The 22,483-nt window shown below is 42.0% G+C and overlaps 1 protein-coding gene across 1 annotated transcript in view; it reads left to right on the top strand.

The window, feature by feature from the left end:
* The window catches only part of PCTP (phosphatidylcholine transfer protein), a 51,997-nt gene extending 30,837 nt beyond the window's left edge, over positions 1-21,160 (top strand). The window contains exon 5 of the mRNA XM_073310821.1: positions 20,773-21,160. Within this exon, the coding sequence (XP_073166922.1) occupies positions 20,773-20,789 (17 nt within the window). The 3' untranslated portion in view covers positions 20,790-21,160. The remainder of the gene's footprint in view (positions 1-20,772) is intronic.
* The last annotated feature ends 1,323 nt before the right edge of the window (positions 21,161-22,483 follow it).

Below are 22,483 nucleotides of genomic sequence, written 5' to 3'. Positions count from 1 at the left end.
GCCTGCCATACCTTGCTTTAATATCGTTAGCACACTACTAATTAGTAGTGAAGATGGAGCGGCGCAGGTTACCAATGTGCGTGTGTACATACCAGAGTTCCCATACTTCTTTATCTTCACTCTGATTTTTGAGCAGAAGATTGCAGCTCAGGTAGGCATACCCACCCTAGAATTAATCACCCCTCTGATTGCAGTGTAGACACACCCTTAGGTCCGCATTCCTTTTTGTGTCCCTGAGGTGACAAGATGCCAATGAAGAGGAAGCAACAGGAGAATGACGAAAAAGCCTCCTTTTGGTGCTAGATCAAACTATCCACATAAGGAGTGGGAGGAGACGGCATTCCAGGCCACTGTAGTGAAAATGACCATTTCTCTGATCACATGAGTCAGGATCATACCAACATACCCCTGTAGTCTTCCCAGCAAGTATTATATTGACCTTAAGGTCATGAAATTGAATTACAATTTATATTGCATAGTACTTAAGGATTTGGTTTGTATAGTGCCTAGTACAGTAGACAGTTCCTTCTTAAAGCGTCTGTCATCTAAACAGAGGGGAAATGCAGGCACAGAGGGAGGTGAAATGATTTCCACACGGTCCCAGAGCAAGGAATAGAACCCAGGTCTACTGACTGCTACTCCAGGTCCATAGCTGCTAGACATGTTGCAACGGTCTTCAGTGCAAGCAATGGTAGTAAGGACAAGGAAAGGGTGGGAAAACTGACTCATTGGAGCTTTCAATGTGAAAAGTACATGGGCGTGAGGGTTGTGATTCCCATTTGTTTTAATGAGTTGCACAGGGCAACTGGGAGGCCATCTTATAAGATAAGTGTTTAATACCTGTATTCAAAGCAGTTCAGGATCATGCTGCTGCTTATGGCCAATTCCCCTGTGATGGATATTAACAGAATGCAATTCTAAATAGTCGTTGCCACTCTTTAAATGGAAGTGACTCTCCCCTAAAAATCTTCATTTCCAATGTTCCTGTCCCACAGCAGGAGTCTTGATCCATTTCCCTAATTTGGATATCTAGCCCAAAATATTTGATTGATAAGCTTACACTTGAGTTGGCAGAAGACAAAGTACTGTACTAAACTATAGGGGTGGGGGGGGGGAAGACTTGTTTGTTTGTTCCTCCCTCTTTTATGTTTTCACTTGTATGTCTCATTACTACATACCGTGGAATTTACAGCAGCCTAGAAATCCTTGTCTGTAACATCCATTTTAGCTATCTCCCAGCTCAGGGCTCTTCCTAAATCTCCATACAGCCATTTAGCAACAGCAGTGTGAAAATGTCTGCAACGAAAACTGAAATTCATCTGACTCCTTTGTTCCAGAAGTATCCCTTTAAATAGCTTGAGAGTCCTTTTGTGGTGCTCACTGTGTTCTGTGATTTTTAGGAGCTACCCAAAACCAGTTGGATCAGCAGCATGTTTGTAACTAAGCTGTGCAGGTTTGTGAGTGCCTTCATATTGCTGTGTATACCAAACGGAGTTTGACGTTGAATTTATTGGTCAAGACACCAGATGAAACTGGGACGGTGGTGAGAACCTGAACTGACTTGCTCTGGGCGGATCAAAAATGGAAAACCTGTGCTCATGATTGCAAAGTGAAGCCACCAAGTTTCACTTCCAGCATGAGCCAGTCTCCACAAAACTGTGTCTTCAATCCATTTTAATATAAGGCTGTGTTGATTTGCCTGCTGGTAAAGCCTCGCCTTCATATTTATCTGGTGCTTCTCTTCCTCCAATTTTCTGTTATGGGGGTGGGGGAAAGCAAAGAGACAGTGTCTGAAGGTTTGATGAACTGATATCTGTTAGTGGCTCTGTGGTAGGAAGAAACTTTCAGGAAGCTGGTATCTGCAGTACAGTAGCAGACGACTGTTAACTTTTCTCATATACAATGGGAAGCAAGATTGTGCTGGCTGAAGAGAAGATTATGCTCAGCTTAAACAGAGTAGCCCATCACTGACCCTGCACAGTGAGAGAGAGAGAGAGTGTGTAATTCTAACACAGGGGAAAGTAATGGTGAGGGTGGCCAGGAGATACTAATGAAGATTGGATCAACTTGCTTGACTTCATTTGAGTGTGAAAGCTGTGGAATCCCAATGCAGAGGGAAGGAGATGGTGAAATCCCATTGCAGGAGAAAAGAGAATATTTTAGAACTTTTCAACAGTGTTTCTTAGATAGTTTATCTTAGTCTCCTAGTTATTTTCTTTTAACTGGTGGACTCCTTGTGCAAGAATGCTATCTTGGAAGTCTCCAGATTCTTCCCCCTCCTCTCCCTCCTCGCTACTGCACAGATAACTTTACTTTCCCATTGCAGCTCCTTTTAGCTTTGTAAACAGTATAGGTTTTCCATTGCAAGCTAGAAAATGTGACTGTATGTTGCAGCAGTGAGCAAGTCCCCGGAGAAGCAGTAAAAGGGAGGACATTTCCTCACATCTATTTTTTTTCTTTCAGTCTGTAGCTGCCCACTAGGCAGAATAATATCAGAGGGCTATACCCCTGTCTTCCCACACTTTTCTGTTCCACTAAGCTCTAAAATAGCCAATGACCTGCTTGAGAATTGAAGTATCCACCAGATGTTTCCTGAGCAAAGACAGCTAGTGTTTCCCTTTGCACATCATCTTGTGAGAGGCAGTTCTACAATGAGCACATGTCTGACATCATTCAGTATGTTGACATTAGTCTAGTGGGAATCTTTCTCTTACTCTACCTTCCAACTCAAATACAGCATCTTTTCAGGAAGATTATATAGATAGAACAGACTTGTAAAGAACTCAAATAGATACAGTGCAGATGAAGAGTCCTTGCTGTAACAAAGTGTGTATAAGCCAAGCCAGTTGCTGTCAATCTGTCAAATATTAAATCATTTTTAATGCGTTTTTCTCATCAGATACATTTTAGGGGCTTGGGAAAGTTGATCTCCGTTATCCTGCACTCCCTCTATTGCTTGGTTTGGAAACCAGGGATGGATGGATGGATGAGGATGAATTATTTCCCCCATCCATCCCAAAAAAAGAAAACCAGCACTAATTCTCTTCTGCAAAGCAAAACGCACATTAAGCCTTGTTAGAGGTTTGGAAAAGGTTTGGTTAACTTTAAAACTCTATTTTGATTTATGCACTTGGAGTCTGATCTGAAGCCCAGTAAAGTTAATGGAAAGTTTCTGATTAGTGAGCTTTGCAGCAGACCCGTGTCCTTTTTCAGGAATTGCACGGGCTTTCCAGTCCAACTGGAACCAGTATAAATAGCACTGGCAAGCTCCGAGGTAGCCTGGGCTCTTTTTGGTTTGAAGCTCAATTTTAGCAACTTAGGAGCATTGCATAAAGTTCTGATAAGCTTCTGAGTGTTCATCCAAACCCAACCTTTCCACGTTTCCCTACCGTTAATGGAAATGTATAAGGTTTTGGTATTGAGCATCTGTATTGTCTACTGGACTTTTCATTTCTGATTCTGAACTAAATACTCTTGGTTTTATTCATATCAGTCTAAGTCCAGAGTGACATTTTGGTATGTTCCAAAAAGAAAGAGGACAACTTGGGGAGAAAGTAACTAAACTTGCACTGGAATTCAAAAGTTTACATCATTAGAGCAAAAAGAAAAGGAGTATTTGTGGCACCTTAGAGACTAACCAATTTATTTGAGCATGAGCTTTCGTGAGCTACAGCTCACTTCATCGGATGCATGCCGTGGAAACTGCAGCAGACTTTATTTATACACAGAGAATATGAAAAAATACCTCCTCCCACCCCACTGTCCTGCTGGTAATAGCTTATCTAAAGTGATCATCAGGTGGGCCATTTCCTGCACAAATCCAGGTTCTCTCACCCCCTCACCCCCCTCCCAAAAACCACACACACAAACTCACTATCCTGCACGTTTGTGTGTGTGTGGTGGGGGGGTGAGAAAACCTTGATTTGTGCTGGAAATGGCCCAACTTGATTATCATACACATTGTAAGGAGAGTGATCACTTTAGATAAGCTATTAGCAGCAGGAGAGTGGGGTGGGAGGAGGTATTTTTTCATGCTTTGTGTGTATATAAAAAGATCTTCTACACTTTCCACAGTATGCATCCGATGAAGTGAGCTGTAGCTCACGAAAGCTTATGCTCAAATAAATTGGTTAGTCTCTAAGGTGCCACAAGTACTCCTTTTCTTTTTGCGAATACAGACTAACATGGCTGTTACTCTGAAACCTGTTATTATGGAATGGTCTCCTAAGGAAAGTAGTGGAAACCACGTGACCCAGGATACTTAACACCAGACTAGATAATGCACTAGTACATTGGTTCTCAACCTTTCCAGACTACTGTACCCCTTTCAGGAGTCTGAAGCCCAAGCCCCGCTGCCCGGGGCTGAAGCATGTAACTTAGCTTCATGTTGCCCTCTGTGGTGTAGGGCCCCAGGCAATTGCCATGCACTTGCAGACCACCTCTTCTTTCCCCCCCCCCCCCTGGAAAATAAAGAAACCAACCTGTCCCATCACCCCTAGGTTGAGAAACACTGATCTAGATGAGTTGATATACTCCCTGGACAACCTTTGTGTACCCCCAGGGGTTAAGAACCACTTCATTAGTAGATGTGCCATAGGGAATGAAGCTATGTTAGCAGAGGAATTTGCTAAAAGCACTCCTTTCTCAGACCAAGCTCAGGGAGGGCAGGTTTAAGCTCTACATGACTTACCAGTGTTTTCTTTTTTTCATCTAACTTCTGTGCTGCCCAGCCCCTAATACACGGTGACTTATGCCCTGCACAAAGGGGGAATTTTTGTTCAAGTTGTCCAGGAAAAATTCACATGACCCTCATGTAATTTACACAAGATCAATATTTATCAGTCATGAATAGAGCTCTAAGATGCTTTATGAATAAGGCTCTCGCATTCAATACTGAAGTATTTTTTCTAGTTGTAGTCTCTAATTAAAAACAAGCAGTTGCCATACACATAGATACAATGGCTTTTTGTTCACTAGTAATATGAGATAGGTGTAATTTTACTTCAGACCTAATATTCTAGGTCTTAAAAATAAACCAAATGCAATGTCACTGCATATTTATGTCACTATGGAAGCTGATGGAGAGCTAAATTTAATAGAAACATCTGATGATGTATTCATCACACATCACTGTTTAGTTGCTTGTGGAAAGAAGGAAAAAAAATCTGTTTTCAGTAGCTACTATGTAATCAAATTCTTGGTTTAATTTGGAAAGTTGTGACGGGAACAATAAACTGCCTGTCTGAAGGATTTTAATATGGATACAAGGGCAGCAACCACTCCATTTTCTGTGGCTGTTAGTGTGAGGTCTTTAGGAAATTGTGATTTCAGCTGGATTGACAACGGATCCATTCAGACTTTAAAAAGATTATGTAAATGTTTATTTTTTAATGTTTCAACATAGCCCAAACAAACACCCCCTGTATCGCAATGAAAGATAGCCAGAGAGATGATAAAGATGCAATAAGGAGAATTATGGGTATAAAAAACGCTTTCCCTTCTCAGGTATGAATACTACCATTTTAAGGTGGTGGCGATGAACAAGATACATCGAATAGTTGGGAAGAATGTCTCATTTGTGAGTAAGTGAAAATCACTGACACAGATGAGTTGCAGTTATTCTCTATGCACAGGGCTAACTTAAGGCCTAGCCACTACCTATGACTCACTTAAATTTTATTTTGAGGATTTCAGTTAGCCTTAAGTGGTGCATGGGGTTTATGCTAAGTCAGTTACGGGTCTGACTCCCTCTGCCATTGCAGTACAATTCCTTAGTATGTCATCTACTTTAGCTGTAAATACCACCTTACTCCTACCTGTGTCCATCCTGTATTCCATCCCCTTTCCCTCTGTGACTTCAACAGGTGCTCAGCTACCTTACTGAGGAGAGTAGTGTAAGAACTTCCATAGACCCTCCCTAACACCTGGATCCAATGCCCACTGAACTGAATTAAAAGCTTCCAGTTGGCTTCAGTGGATGTTGGTTTGGGCCCTAAATGCCTGCAAGAAAAGATATAGGCTTTATAGTTTAACTGGTAGGTTAACTATCCAGGCTGTCCCCATGGAGCGGAATGAAAGCCACAGTGAGGATCCTTAAGAAAAAAACTTTACCAACAGAAATCTTAAAATGATTGTATGTTCACCCGTGTCCTGTTTGTCACTGCGGCGGTTTTGCACACTAAACGGCCATCTGCTTATGTCACCTCTGAGAATGCCACCAACGTATAGAGTGGTTGGTTTGACCTTTCAGATTTTCTAATAATAAGAAACCTAGGAGAAGCTTTCCACATGTGCGCAGCTGGAAGACTCCAGTACCATCCACAATCCTCTTTTGAGCAGCTTGAATAAGCCAAATTCCCATTTTGTGCAGTGAGAGTCAGCGCTGGGGATCTTGGGAGTATGATCCACATTAAAAGCCTACCAAGAAGTGGAAAATTCTGTGACTATGTACAAATGCTGTCGGAGGCACTCCATTGTTTTCTTTAGTTTGGGATCTAGCAGAAAAGTCTTAAAAGCTTGATTTAATGAAAACAAAATTTCAGATCTCTGCTGCACAAGCTTAATATGAATAATAACCCCTCCCCTACTATCTAGAACAATAATTTGATAACTGCTTCTGGAAAAGGATAGTGGAACAGCAGCAGCAAACAAACCAGGTTTGTGTTGCAGAGTCAAACAAGTTATTGACAACAGCTTCTACGGTTCATTTCCTGTCACCTCTAGCAGCTGTAGATCATGTTCAGAAGGGTAAAGCTGAGGGGGAAACCACGTTTGGATAAATATGAAAACCAGAAATTCAAGCATTGCACAAAACATAACTAGTTTAACCTTCATCTTCCTGGCAAGTATTTTAAGCAGATAACACACTGATCAGTATAGCAAGGTGCCATGACAGGGTGGGTTAGTAAATTACTGGTCCAAATCCATAGTCTAATATGATGGGATTCTCTGTCAGATGGGGACAGTTATTCCTTAAAACTAGAAGTCGGGCTTTCCTGGCACCACCCTCCCAGTTCAGCCAGTAACCTCTAGTGCTGGGAGGTTAATAAATGGTTGGGTTGATTCCATATTGGAATCTTTCTTTATGGCACAAATTAATTTCTTCAAATCAGTGCTTAGCGGCCATCACAGCACCTTACTCTCTGATGCTACTACCTCTCCCTTCCCCCTTCAATATTGTACTGTAAGTGTCAGCATTTGGTATGAGCCCAAATCGCAGCGTGTGCCTGAACTTCTGACCTTCTAGCCCAGCATGCTACTAACCTAGTCACACTTCCTGCTGTGGCGAGGAAAGTGCATAAATTATTCTAAGCATCTTCCTCTACGCACCTACTTATTTTTGGCTCAGTGAGTTCTAATGTAGTGTGTGTGTTTTAAAAAAAATAAATAAAAAAAAATTAAAGCCTCATCTTTGTTTTTCCTTTCTCAAGGAAAGAGTATAGTTTGATTTACATTAGTAAGCAATGATTATACATTTTGAGACTGGCACTTGTGTGTTAGGAGAAAATGGGAAAGTTGAGAAAAAACTGAGAATATGCTGTATGGGGAAAAAAATAGACAAAATATAGCCAGTGTTAATCACTGTAAGCCAGTATAGCATTTGTGTTTCAAGGGATCTAATAAAATAACTTGCATTACCAGACTATTTCCATGAGAGCACATTTCACAAATCTTAATAGCAGAGCAGATCAAAACCAAGAAGAATATTTCGTGTATTTTCTTCCTTTTTTTCATTAAAATTTAACACATTTTGAAATGTGCATGGTTTTGACCAGCTGAATAGTTGGTCAAAAAAAGGGATCTGTTTTACTTTTTTTGTTGAAGTTTGAAATATCAACTAAAATGTCAATTGCAATTTTTGACCATTTTTGATCAGCCTACTTCATAATCACACCATAGTGTTAAGTAGAATGAGAGAGCCCTTTAACACATTTGTGTCGTTGTCTTTGTGAATTATAAACACTGGTTAATGTGCAATCATAATGCTACATTAATAATACCCAATTCTTGTAGTACTTTGCATCAGCATATCTCAAAGCACTTTACATGAGAGGGCAGTATCTCATTCCTCATTTTATAGATGGGGAAACTAAGGCACAGATGGGACACTTACTAATTAAGCCTCACAATGTTCCTGTGTGGTCAGTAAGGCATATATGCATATAGTAGAGCTGGTTGAAATTCTTCATTTCAAACTTCTTTTGAAGAAAAAAAAATTAAAAATATTCCTGGATTTTTTTTAAAAGAAATGAATAAATACTAAAATTGTAAATGTGTTTTTCTTTCCCCTCCTTTCTCTTTTGCTGGTGAACAGGGGAGGGAAGAGAGAGCAGGTTGGGGGAAGGGAGCAAGGGGAGGGAGAAATAAAAACCTTAAAAATCGTTTGGGAGATGATGTGGAAAAACTGGGGAAAAAAATTAAAATCACAGAAAATTTTGGAACAAACTACAACTTTGGATCTGTTTTAATGGTTAACTTCACATGGCACTGAAATCCAGACCAGCTGGAGTGGAATGCCATGTCTGCTTAATAGCAAGCTGTGTAGTATTTTGGGGGAGAAAGTGAGGAGGCCCTGTACCTAACTAAAACTGCAGTTTGATGCCACAAACAAACCGCTGCACCTCTTCAGCAATGCAGTATCTCCAACACCACACTGAGGTATGGATTTAGTATTGATCCTTTGTAAGTGGCACCTTCTGCCTATTGACCAACATCACTGCACTGTCTTCTTGTTCCTTGAAGATTCCCATTCACCTTGTGAGCCAGTTTGATTCTGCTTAGCTGATAGAACTGAGGAGAATCGCAGCACAAGGTGGCATAGCCCCAACTTAAAAGTCCTAAGTGAGTTTTTGATGCTCAATATACATTTTAGTGCAACATTACCATCTCTGCGTGGTAACGCCCAACCAACTTCCTCCTCCTCTCCCCCATTCCCAAAGCTGTCTCCAAATAAAATGAACCAGTCTCATGTGCTGCTTCAAGAAATGGGGATCAAAAACATCGCCCAAGAAAACACAAGGGCTTTGCATCCTGATAAGGAATACATTTGTCATAAACGTGACGTTTGCTTCAGTAAAGTTCTGTGCAGAATCAATCGCCTCCGCACGGGAGAAGAGATCTTCATGGATTAGTGGACTCAAGGACTTCATCTGCCAGCATATTACCCTGAGACAGCCCAGAACAAAAATCATCGTACTAATCAGCTGGACGGTAATTCTACATCAGCAGTCTCATTGTCTCTTTTGGAAGCCTCAATCTAGAATGACCCGGCATGCACACGCTGGTGAGTAAACTGGCAGAGAACACAAGAATGGAATTTTTTGAGTCTGAAATGTGGAGGGTGAAGGAAAACAGACATGCCCGTGCACAGACAGGCATGTATGTGCAGTGAGCCAGGGCACTGTTGCACCTGGAAAAGAGCACCAAAATAGAGCTGAAGAGTGAGGAAAGGCTCCAGGAAGCTGGGTACCAGAAGACAGTAGGCCAGGAAGGAGGATCAAAGCCTGAGGAAAGGGCTTCAGGTAGAGTAAAACAAACAAGGGCGCTGCTGGGCACAGACTGCGCTGTGCGGACTCTAACGTCAGCAGGGGGTTGGAAACAGAAGTAGCACAGACACAGTGGGGTTCTTTTATCTGCCAAGTCACATCAGCACTTGGTTTCCTTTTCCTGACACTTTCCTGATGTTTCGCCAGTGATTGGAAGTAAACCAGAAAAGATGGGGGTGGGAAATGATTTGGCTAAAAAAAAAAAAGTACATGATGGAGATTTTGATAATTCAACCCATGGGGAGGCAAAATGATAGCCCTCTGGGTGAGAGGAAGCTTGAGGTAGCCATGAAATCCAGGGGATGCCCTCTAGTTCATTAAGTGCCTCTGGCAACTTTTGAGAGGAGCATGTCAGGTACCAGAAAGGGATCTCTTCTTGGCGGGTGCACACATGAATTTTAACACCTCTTAACTAACAAGGTTGTAAATTCTATTGTAGATGCCTCCGGGGCACGTGCCCCTGCAGTAGCACCAACCCTAATCATTCAAAAATCACAAGTCAGGTGCCAGAACCCATGCAACTTAAAAAATAATAATGCAGGGTTGGTTTTATTTGTTTTCTGGCATGAGAGACTTTGGGCTTCACATTTTCAAGCTTTTCTCTGCACCCGTGGGGGTTAGAAACTTTCTTTACAAACAAACAAACAAGCACAGCTGAGATTCTTATGCAATAACATGATTCCAGCAGCTGGGAGGTTTTAAGGATACGTCTACACAGCCTGTCAGTGAGTGTCAGTGTCAACAAACTTGGGCTCACGCTGTGGTGCTGAAAATAGGTACGTAGATGTTCCTACTCAGGCTCTGAAACCCTCCCTGCCCCCTGGGGTCTTGAACAGGAATGTACTCAGGGCAACTAGCCCCTCCCACCGCTTGTGCTGTCTCAATGATGCTCATGCTAGCTTGAGGGAAGCTAGCACGGGTATGTCTCCTTGAACTGGGAATCACGCCCTCAGCTTGAAGTGCAGACATATCCTTAGACTTCCTAGTACTTCATCATCCAAGGCTGGGGAGAATAATAATCTCACACCCTAATGGCTGTTTATAGAGCACTGTGAGAGTGTTTTGGTGAATTACAAAACTCCAGGACCAAGATTTTCAAAAACCATTAGTGATTTTTTTTTTTGGATTATCCAAACAGGCACAGTGTAAAGGGGCCAGCTTTTCAGAAACTGCCATGCAGCCCCCGTGTTTGAAGTCCTGTGACTTTTAGCATGAGACTGATCATACTTGGTGACTTCCTAAAAGCTCTAGCTCCTAAAGTAATGCAAAGTCATGAGAATTTCAGGGGGAGAGGGGTTAATGAAAGTTTCTACCCCTGAGGCTATGGAAAAAAGCTTGAACATATGACCTGATTGTAACCCTAAAGTTCAAAACCCAGAAGGTTTAAAAAAAGAAAAGGGAAAAAAAAAAAGAATCCCAAATTGATTTAAAAAAAAATCTTTGTGATTTTTAAAACTGCTCAAAATTTTTTGGGACCTGCCATGTGATTTTTGACTAATTGGAGTTGGCAACAGCGCATCCACCCTCTGGAAATCAGGCTCCCTTTTCAAGTATTTCAAGCTGGACACCCAAAATCACTAGGCACCTTTAAAAATGTTGGCCACGATTCCTGCTCTGAAGAACTCATGATTTAACTTTCTCCAGGCTATAGCCTTTTATTCTCTTTCAAAACAAACTGCCTCAGTCACCTGGCAGCTCATTTGTCAGCTGGGTTACCATAATAGTACAAAGGGCAATGTTGGAAATCTTTGCTATCCCTAAAGAACACTGTATGTGGGAACCTCATGCTGTGCCGTGTGAATGACTATCATGCAGAGTCAGATCATAAATACAGAGCTAAGAGACAAAGAAATTCCTTTCATTTCTGCTGAACAAGAGCCTGATTTTAAAATCCAGCCTCCAACGCTGCACCCCCAATTGCCTGTTGCCACAGTTAATTGCAGCTGCAGGTTACCATCTGTGTACATATTTGATTGTGATCTCAAAAATATGGAGCAATTTTTAAAAATCAGCCGAATATGCCTATAGCAGGGAAGGGGAGTGTTTAGTGTCAGATCCTCAGTTGATGTAAATCTGCATAGCTCCCCTGAAGTTAGCTAAGGAGTTACACCAGCTGTGGATGTAATCCTGAATCTGCTAGTGAGGCTAGGAATGAGGATTATGGGGTTACTTTCCCAGCTCTGCCACTGACTAGCTATGTCACCTTAGGAAAGTCACTTTTTTTGTGTGCTTCCACTTTGTCATCTGTCAAATAAAGGCTGATGATCACACCGGAGATTGACGTTTGCAAAGCATTTTGACATCCCTGAATGGAACATGTTATAGATGCGCAAAGAATTATCATGGAAAAGGGGGAGCAGACATTCTAAGCCTTGTGATGCTTGCTTCATTCCTGGCTGAAATTATTATGTGATCCACTGAAAGAAATTTATCACTACTACAAAGGTAAGTGATAAAAGGGCAAGTAAAGACAAATTTAGCAGCAGATTCAGACCATTTAACCATTTCTGCTCCTTAAAGTAAATGACCACAAGTGGCATTGGCTGGGTTTTCTTTCCTGTCTTTTCTTTTTTGTCACGTTGCACAATGATTACATTCCAGATCCAGTTCTAACCTCAATCAGCAAAGGTGATACTGCACTATCGAAAGTCAAAGTATTATCTTTTGTCTCAAGGTATCTAACTAAATACCTTAATAATATGTTCATCACAGCAAGGGAAAGGGAGATTAGAATGTTGTTTCCTACCTCCTGGGGATTGATGGATGCTAACTGCCACATCTCAAAAAGAACAGGAGGACTTGTGGCACCTTAGAGATGAACAAATTTATTTGAGCATAAGCTTTCATGAGCTACAGCCCACTTCACGGATGCATGCAGTGGAATTTTCTACTCAAATAAATTTGTTCTTCTCTAAGGTGCCGCAAGTACTCCTGTTCTTTTTGCCGATACAGACTAACAGGGATGCTACTCTGAAAAACTGCCACATCTCAGCAGCTATGTAGCCAGGATTAACATACCAGCAACACCTGTAGCCTGCTATGGGTGCTAATCACAGATGGCAATCAGCAAAGCAGTGCAGTAAACGGTTCTGTGCTATTTTGCCTTCATAAGAAAAGTGGGGGTTTTTGCCAGCTGCTGAAGGCAATTCACAAAGAGAACACTATTCTGGAAATTCCAAGAAACTGAATTTGATCTGTTTGACATTTGGGGTGTTATGGTCCTAAGTGAGCCACATTAGATTTGTAAAAGCCAATTGACAATTTGGGGGAGGGGATAAAGGGAAAATGTTTAAATTCTGTTTTAGGCAAAATAAAGAGCACACAGATAGTGGCAGATTTTTAGGTTACTTATCTATTTAGATGCTAAATAAAAAGCACTTATCCAAGCATTTAGGGCCCTGAGCCCTTGACATCAGTGAGTTTTGGGAGTCCTTCCATTGACTTCAGTCAGTTTTGGATCAGATTCTAAATGCTTTTACATATTATCTGTACCTAGGAGGTATCACTAAAAATCTGCAATGTGGAAAAATGTCAATTCTGTGTAAAACCAGGTTTGCTTCTCCAACTATAAATCATCTTTTTAACCAGCCCAACTTAGTCTGATGCGGAAAGGTATTATTTATCTCATATCCTCTAACCTACCCTTTCAGCAAAAGCTCCTTTTGAACCAAGAAGATGGCACAATTTATCTGCTTTCTCCTTTAAATCAAGGTTTCTGTTATCTTTAGGTCTTCAGACTGACATATGGCACTGGAGCAGAGGGGATCTCTTCATGAACATTCATTTGCTCCCCTGCACTACTGTATTAGGAACTGATACTGCACTCTTAGAGTTAATGGAAAGATTGACATAGTCTTAAGGGGGAGCAGAGATGGGTTCTTTAATGGGATACAGTGTGATCTAGTGAATAGAGTTCAGGAGATCTTGGTTCTGTTTCTGGCTCTGCCTGCAGGATGACCTGGAGCAAGTCAGTTCACCTCTTTGTGCCTCACTTTCCCTTTCTGTAAAATGAGGATGGTGATCTTGATACTCTTTTTAAAGTGCATTGAGATCGATGGATGAGACGCACTACAGAAGAGCTAGGCATTATTATGATTATTTATTTATTTATTTATTATGTATTCTCAATCACTTTGGGCTAGACGCTGATCCTTTTAGTGCTGATGAATGATACCTTGCTCCATGAAGAGTTGCACTGAAGTCGATGGAACTTCTCATAGAGAAAAGGGCCAGTCAGCAATGAGCACTGGCATCAGAATCTGCCGTTGTGAGTTCCGTTGCATTAAAGAAAAATGTAGTCCCTGTTAATGCAACGTAAGGAGGATTTTAAGGAAGTTCCCTGCAGTTTATTAAGTAGTGAGACTGAAATAATAGGATACCACTGAATTCTAGGAAACTGTAGATTGATGGCTCCAGAGTAAGAGTCTGACAACAAACTTTGCGGTTCTAAGGAGGAATGATGATGATGGAAGGGTCTATATTGTTGTTCTCACACTATATATCTCCAACCCTGCTGGATTCATGTGTGGGAGAGAGCGGGGGGAAGAAGGACCCTGCCCCAAAGAGTTTCCAATCTAAATAGAAAAAGAAAATACAACAGTGGGGTAGGAAGACATGGTGTGAAAGCAAAGTGACTGAGTGGTTGCGTTTGGCAAACACCTTGCAATCACGAAAACTGTTTTAGAAGAACATGTTGATTTTTGCACTGGGAACTGATTAAAAGATTATACAGTGAGGCATGAGCCCAAAGGGTGGGATGTAAACCTCAGTCTGGTCAACACAGAATGAGATGACCTGTCTTTTAATAATAGTAAATAACAAAAGCTAGGTCTTAGAGAGAGTTCTTTATCAATATATCTAAAAGTGCCCTCCAAAGGAGGTCAGGATCATTATCTTTTATAAAGATGGGGAAAATGAGGCCCCAAATGAAATGATTTGCCAAAGGTCAGCAGCAAAGCAAGGAATAGAATCTCATCTCCTGGATTACAGTCCAGTGCCCTAACAGCTAGCCCATGTTGCCTATACAGTTTTGGATAAAAATACCCAAACACTCCTCCTCCCGAGGCAGGAGTGGGGATGAGTGAACTGAATAAAACAATCTCCTAATATAAGAGCTGGTCAAACATTAAAACTATTGTTGTGGGGAAAAAGTAATTTTCCTTTCAAAGGATTCCTTTGGGTGGGTGGGTTTTTTCAATTTTTTCTCCAAAGTTTTTATGAAAAATATTATAGAAATTGTTACTGGAAAAATGCTTACTGAAACCTAGGTTTCTGGTTAATAAAAAAAAGTATCCGTAAGTAAAGTAGAGTAAAGTAAAACTATATCCAAAAATAGTTTTTGTCATCTTTGTTATGGTGAAAAACATTGACAATGTCAATATGTTTTTTTCCCTGCAAAAATTCTAATTTGGAAAAAGGAAAAAAAATAGCTTGCAAAATATTGAGTAGCTCTAGGGAATATTGGCCCCACTCAGAAATAATTGTTTGCACACAATAATCATGAAAATATTTAGTTCAGAAAATTCAGTTTCCTATCCTTGTCCCCATACTCCTCCCCTTACCCTGGAGACCAACACCCTGTCCCCTCCTTCCCCACCTCATACTGTCCTCAGGATCCTGTAGCCCACCAGCTCTTAGTCTGGGCTCGACTCCCATCTCTTTAAGGGCATGTCTACGCAGCAACTAGACACCCACGGCTGGCATGTGCCAGCTAACTTGGGCTTGGACTATGGGGCTGTTTTGTTGCTGTTTAAACTTCTAGGCTCAGGCTGAAGCCTGAGCTCTGGGACCTCCTGCTTCACAGAATCCAGCCTGAGCCCAAACATCTACCCAGCAATGAAACAACCCTGTAGTCCAAGCCCCGTGAGCCTGAGTCGGCTGGCACGGACCACCCACAGGTATCTAGCTGCTGTGTAGAGATACCCTAAGTCTCTTGCCCATGGGTCTTCTCCAGAACCCCCACTCCTGGGCAAGCTCATTGTTCCCTGTGGCAGTTGAGTTCTCTCCCAGGTTACTTTCCGAGTCTAACTATTTCCAGTCCCTGGTACTGCTCTTCAGGTCCAGCAACAGGGCAGTGATGGAGAGCAGACATCCAGATCCCTGCTCAGGGGTGCAGTGTCTGTCTGCCCCAAACCAAGTCGGGGGAAAGCGAAGGCTCATCACTCCCCTTTCTGCTGGGCTCCCTAGCAGTCTCCAGCATCCTCTCTTCTTGGGCAACCATCCCCTTTAGATCTGTGGCCAGCTTCATCTTTTTAAGCTGCCCTTCTCCAAGCACAGTATGCTCTATAGATGGGTCTAATTGGTACTGCCCGAGTGCAGGGCTGCTCATTAGACTTGCTGTCAGTGGCATGGGGGCAGGTCCCATCACAGACCCCTCACCTTAGTTTGAAAGTTGTCCTGCAACCTGTAAGCATATGTCTACACTGCACATTCCTTACTGTGGCATGTAGAATACATACAGTGCAAGCCCCCCTAGCATCAGTATAAATAGCAATGAAGAGAGTGAGGTACAGTTTTTAGATGAGTAGAGTAAAAACACCTCTGAATCCATAGTGTATGTACCCTACATGGCTCTTGACACGCCCAAGCAATGCCTCTCCCATCTACACTGTTTTTAGCAGCATAGTGTCCCACTCCGCAGTGTAGTATAGTCCCGCAGTATAGTGTCCCCACTGCAAGGAAAGGCTCCATCACCAGGGAAAGCCTCCAGCAGCCTCCCCGCACCGCCTTTCACTGCGGTGCGTAGCTACACGCTGCAGTGTGGACACAGTCTGCTTTTCACTGTGGTGTGTAGCTACATATACCCTACACACCGCCACCAGTGGTGGCAATGTAGATATACCCTAAGTCCCTCTCCCTCTCAGCTCTTTGTCTCAAACCGAGGTGAGCACCTCATCTTCTCTTCAATGGCTCCAGCTGGCTGTTCCCCTAATCTTGAACCATCAGAGGAAGCAAATTCTCCTCACTTAGCCTGAGGCTGGAAGTTAAAACATGTTCTTTGGTGCATCACAGAAGGTGGGGCGTTTTGGTGTAGGCGAGAGGAAGCCATATATATCTTGGGGGTCTGGCTATTCCTTGAGTAATACAAATATCAACTGAAAATTTGCACATTCCAAGATGCACCTCTCCAGCCATGCAATGGTGGGGGTTAGCAGCACACAGCAATACCATACAGCTGCTTAGGACAGCAAGAGTACTGTGTCTCAATAGAGCAACATCAGTTTACACCAGCTGAGGATGTGGCTCAGTGACCTGCAGTTGTGTCCAGGTTTCACCTTAATTTACCAATTCATGTCAATTACAACTGGATGATGACAGTTTTGGCTAGATGTGAAGTGTATAAACCCCTGTTTAATTTTTGCCATTGCCTGAGGTAACGGTATTCAGTTTTCTTGGCAAAGGCACAGAGAACCTGCTCAGCTTTCCCTTGCAGTGCAGTGTACTGCATGTAGCATGAGAAATGGCTTTTTGTGGTTTAGCTTAAATCAACTTCATACCATAGACCAAAACAAACTTTAAAAAAAATCTGTTTCTATTTTGCACTTAATTTATGGTTCCCAACACAGATGACTAATGACATGCAAAAATTGACTGAGTTAATTGGAAAATGTAATGTGACTGCCATCTAGTGCTGTACAACAGTCTCAACCCTTGTCATGCAACTGAAAGAAAGTGTGGTACTTTTCAGCACTAGGAGAAAAGGGTTACCGGTCCTCCCAGCTGATCTATAAAACTGAAGATACATCCGAGCAACATTTTGACATTTGGTCTGCTCCAGCGAATCAGTCCTCTCTCTGTTCGTGTTTTCAGAGTATGCTGAACTCAGATATCATGAGAGAAGAGATCTGAGGCAAGATCAGAAGGAAGTCAGCAAAAGGCTGAGACAAAAGACAGAGTCCCAAATTAATACTATAGCTTGTAGGACAGAGATGACCAGGCAATCCAGTGATCCATTCACCTGTGGGTTGGATAGTCCAAGGCCTATAGCAACATTAAGTAAGAAACAACTTTCAGTTGGTCTTCAGACGATTTCTCATCAAGCTTATCCCCTCTTTATGTTGATTTGACTCAGCTGTGTGTTGGCTCATGACTCCTTTGGAGAGAGATGGAAGGAATTTGTCAAAATTCAAAACTTTGCCAAATTCTCTTGCACAAAATTTAGAATTTTGACCAAAACAAGGGAAGAATATTTTACAAAAAAAAAAAAATTCCCCATTTTTTTTCATCCTGCCCAGTTTTTGGATGTTCCTAGGTCACTGGGATGTTGTGTATTTACAATGGGTGGGAGCAGTGTTGGGAGCACTAGTATAAGACCAACCATATTTAACCCTGATGTTATGTAGACCTGTCCTGATACTGCTCCTCCATATTTTCACAGCATGGTGATAAACTGGACATAAGTGATAGCTCTGAGCTTGACTTAATGCCCAATGAAGTTAATAGAAGCCTTCCAGTTGATTTCAGTAGCCATTTAATTGGGCCCCAATGGCAAAAGTATAAGGCTGAAATGACATTTAGAGTTTCAAAGACCCCAAAGATTCGTTTGTCTCAACGAATTAATTTACCACAGGTTAAGGTAAAAAGTAACGAATCCCATACTGTATTAAACCCTAATATTGGACCAAATCCTGACGTCCTTATTTGCTCCCTTTTACTGAAACTACTGCACAGTAACTTCAGGGTTTGTTCCACTGAGACTAAATGACTTAGTAAATTATACATTGCATCAAATAAACATGCCGTTACAATTGCTGTTCTGCAGAGCCAAAGGGTGAAATCCCAGTCCAGCTGCTGACAAGTGCTCTAAAATGGAGGCCTTTCATTGTTTGGGTATTGCCTAGTGCAGTGAGTCATGTTCTTCGTTAGAGATTTCGGCCTGCCTATGAGAATAATCCTTTTTTTACACAATTTAGCTCATCAGCTCTAAAGTTCTTTATGGTTTTTTCTAGGCTTGTATGGTGAAAGCCCATTACAAAGTCATCCTATGCTAGGTAATGAAATGGCATTGCTATTGCCGACAAATAGAGTAAGACTAATTCTTCACAGTAATTTCTGGGAGAGCAATTTGGGATGTCCCCTGTCATCGAGCAATCTTGGCATTATATGGACAATCCTATCCTATGTCTAGCTGCTTTCTACCTTGCAATATACAGTAATCCTACAACAGCAGCTATCAAAACACATAGGTCAAATAATAGCTTATATTGGCTGGAACGCAGCAAACAGCGAGGTCCAAGCCACGTTTTTAGCTTTGCTTGGATTTTTCTGTAAAGGTAGAAGGTATGCTTGTGAGATGTGTAATTAGCACCTTTGTACTATAAAAAGCAAAGTCTAGATGAAGTGCCTTGTTCCCATTGTCCTGCACTTACATAACTGTATAGGTCAGTGCAAAATGGGTATACACTGCTATAAAACCAGAATAGTATTACACGTGTGCTTTTGCACTGGTGCAAATGACTATCCAGGATGTGAGCCAGTGGAGAATCCAACTCAAACTGGAAGCTTTTGGTAAGAATTTATGTCCTCAGTTCATGAGGTTTTGTAGTCCTCTTCCTGTCCGGCAGCTAATGTTCTGGTTCTACCATGCACTCTACCCATCCTCCTCATTCCATGGGCTCATCAATCCTCAATCCCATCAGGATATGACAGAGCAATAATGTGTATAGCAAGTTCTGTAATATACCTATTTGTGATTCATCTGAATCAAAGGCCTATAATTTTTGGTCCTCTTAAAGTCTGAGGATGTTCAGATGTAGGGTTCGGGGGCAGGCCCTCCTTCTCTAATTATTATTGCTTGTATGAGTCCAGCTCTCTTTTGCCTTCATCACAAAACCGGGACCAATCTTGCAAGGTAGTGAGCACCCTCGAGTGCTGTTGACCCTGAGATTCTCAGCACCTCAAAGCTGGTCTTCAGCGCCTCATAGGATCAACACCTCCTAGCATTTGACCCTGCTCACGATGGATCAGAACTGAAATGCAGGGCATGCTGTGGGCTAGGAATGAGGCACTGCATTGGAAGAGCTGCTGTGAGAGGAGTCTTGCATAGCACTTGCCCACACTATTGCTAGCTCAAATCTGTATTGTAAATCCTTTGCTTTCACGAACAATAAATTCACCCGTAAGCTACCAAGGAAGAAAGAAAGCCTCCAGAAAACCTGCTCATTAGCAATGAATAGAACCCCAAATAATGGTAAATATAGTTCTTGCTCACTGAAGGGAGACTTTATTTCCTTTCCTTACTTTATGATCAAAACAGGCTTGATGTGCATTGACAAACCAATATTCCTTTCAAGGTGAACAATCTCCCATTGTTGCCACCAAGGCAATAGAAAAGGAAGCAGAGTAACAGAAGTAACAACACCGGGAGCTGTTAATGATAGATCTGGAACTGTTTTTGTTTGGCAAGCTTAATGATAGGCGTGATACAATGAGAAAAGCTGCTGAAGTATGTAGGGAGCAGCCCTCCTCACCAATCGGATTTGCTGAAAATTCAGCATCCAGGGAAAAGATTTGAGAGGGCAAGTCACGTTGCAAGATAAAAGGGAAGGCAATTTTATCTGCTCCACTGGCATAGTGGAGATGAGGTCCTCAAGCCTGGAAGAGAGATGACTTCAATGCTCAGATACTGTACCATGTGATTTTTGTTTCTTTTGGTACAAAGACCAACATTTCTCTCTTATGGTGTGATTCTCAATCTCCAAAGGGTACATTAAGCAGGTTAAGAAGTTCTGCAGATTTCAAGCAACACACCTGCATAAATGGAATAAGTTTGACAAGACAACTCAGTAAGGATCTTAGCTATAAAAATGACACTGCTGGGCTAAGATGGGCAAATAGCAGGTCTATAATGGTGAGACAGCAGCCAGGACAATCATAGTTAATGCTTCTGTCTCTACTAAACTCTACTGATTAAACATGCTGCACATGTGTTCCTCTCTGAGCCTGCAAAAATGTGTTGTGTTCTGATGATTGGATGTCCTTCCGTCACATTTATATGTGAGTAGTAGATGGGAATTACTAACAGCATGGGAAAGTTTGCTCTAATCACAAGGGACTGGAAATATGGGCAAAGCTACTAAAAAGGCAACCAGGGATTGTCCCTGCGGTCAAGATTCTCCTGGTTGAGATTTCAGACTAATTTTGTAGGGAGAATTAGGTTTTCTGATGGGCGTTTATTATTTTCCTTTTCCCTTGAAAAATTCCATCTCTTCCTTGTTATGTGTTTCAGATGTTCTGGATGAGTGAAGCCCAACAGTGTTTTGTTGACAAAAATCCAGCACCAGAGAAGATAAACTCACCATTGCTGTAAGTAAATTCACCAAACAGAAAATTATTGTAAACTGATGAAAATGCTCTGCTCCTGTATGCTATCCAGAATAAATATCATGCTTTAAAGCAAGTCCTTCATGTTTCCGTCATCAAGCCATATGGTTTAATGTGTATTTCTCTCAAATTAGAAAGTCACTTCTGAGTAGTCTGTAGACCCGAAATATTTACTGTACAGTTGTATCTGCCAGGAAGGCTGTTTTGCATGGGAAATTGATTGCAATTTATTTTTATGCTGCACATACAACTGGCTTCTCACAGCATTTGATTTATATTAATTAGTGTTTTCCTACTAGGATTTGCTCCCAATTTGTATAACAGACTGGTTCTGCTGCACTGAATGATAGTAATAGTTTTAGAATATCAGATATGATTAAAGTAGGAGTTTGCATTCTGTGGGATTTTATGACCTATTATGCTTCTTGTCAAGTGATTCCATGGAGAATATCGACTCTTTTGGTTTAATGTAATTGTTTATTTCATTGTGTTAATGCTTTCATTCACAGAGAAGGATGTTAGAAATCAGTTATTAAATCTACACAGATGTAAGACTCTTTCTCTCTGCATGTGAAATCCTAGGCGTCTTCAGGACTGACACATGAGCAATACAGCCATATGTACTGCATCCAAAACCTGGGTACAAAATGAAATGTTTGTGGGTAGTGATATTAGAGCGGTGCCATGGGAATTTTGGCTCGGAGACTCAGGAGTCAGTGTTAATATTATTAGATCTATGAGCTGCTTTTCATTGTTGGTGAGATGTTGTTGACTCTCCTGTGGACCTTTTGCAGAGGTCTTTTCTCTCTGAGAGATTGCAACAGGTAATTGTAGGCAATTGATCTGCTTACCCAAGTGCAGGGTGCCTCAGGGTTCTGTTTTGCCACACACACCCCCAACCCCACTACTATTCAACATGTATAGGAGGTTACTAGAAGGGTTAATGAAGAGGCAGGAGGCAAGGTGTTTTCAGTATGCAGGTCACACATGGAAGGTCAGAATGCTGTTTTCCATTTGCTAGAAGGAATGAGATCTTGGCGATCATTGCATCCCTGGCACACTCCTAACTCAGTGGTGATGTGCGAGGATTGTTCTGGAGGAATGGCCAGTGACATGTGTCACAGACCCACTATGCCCCCACTTTTAAACACTCTCTTGGGGAAACCCCATTTGTGTGTTAGAGCTGGCCATACAGCCACACCGCCTCTGAGATGGAGCCTCTGGGCTCCCACCCTCCTGCCTCATGCCATGAGCTCTACCCAGCCAGTCCAGCCGAGATACCCTCCTGGTGAGGGACTTGGTCACGCTTCAGGACTAATGCACACCAGCAAGTGTAACCCACACACCTCCCGGGTGTGGTGTTTTGCCCCATCTAGTGGCACTGAGACCACTTAGAGAGAGAGTTAAATGAGTCTGCTCTACAGCCTTAGCTAACAGGCAGTTGGCTTTTGGCTCATGTGGTAAAGGCTCATGCACTAAGCTCCAGAGGTTCCCAGTTCAATCCTGCCTGCCGACGACTGGGGTCTGTCGTTACACATGTATTTGCAGTGACGCCAAGCTGTGTTTTCAAAACAGAGCATGATTTATTAGTCAATTGGAACAGAGCATTGGAAGTC

This window comes from Lepidochelys kempii, chromosome 14 (genome assembly GCF_965140265.1).
Source record: "Lepidochelys kempii isolate rLepKem1 chromosome 14, rLepKem1.hap2, whole genome shotgun sequence".
In the NCBI taxonomy this organism is placed as follows: domain Eukaryota; kingdom Metazoa; phylum Chordata; order Testudines; family Cheloniidae; genus Lepidochelys; species Lepidochelys kempii.
The sequence above is the reverse complement of the archived record's forward strand: the minus strand, read 5'-3'. Positions and strand labels throughout refer to the sequence as shown.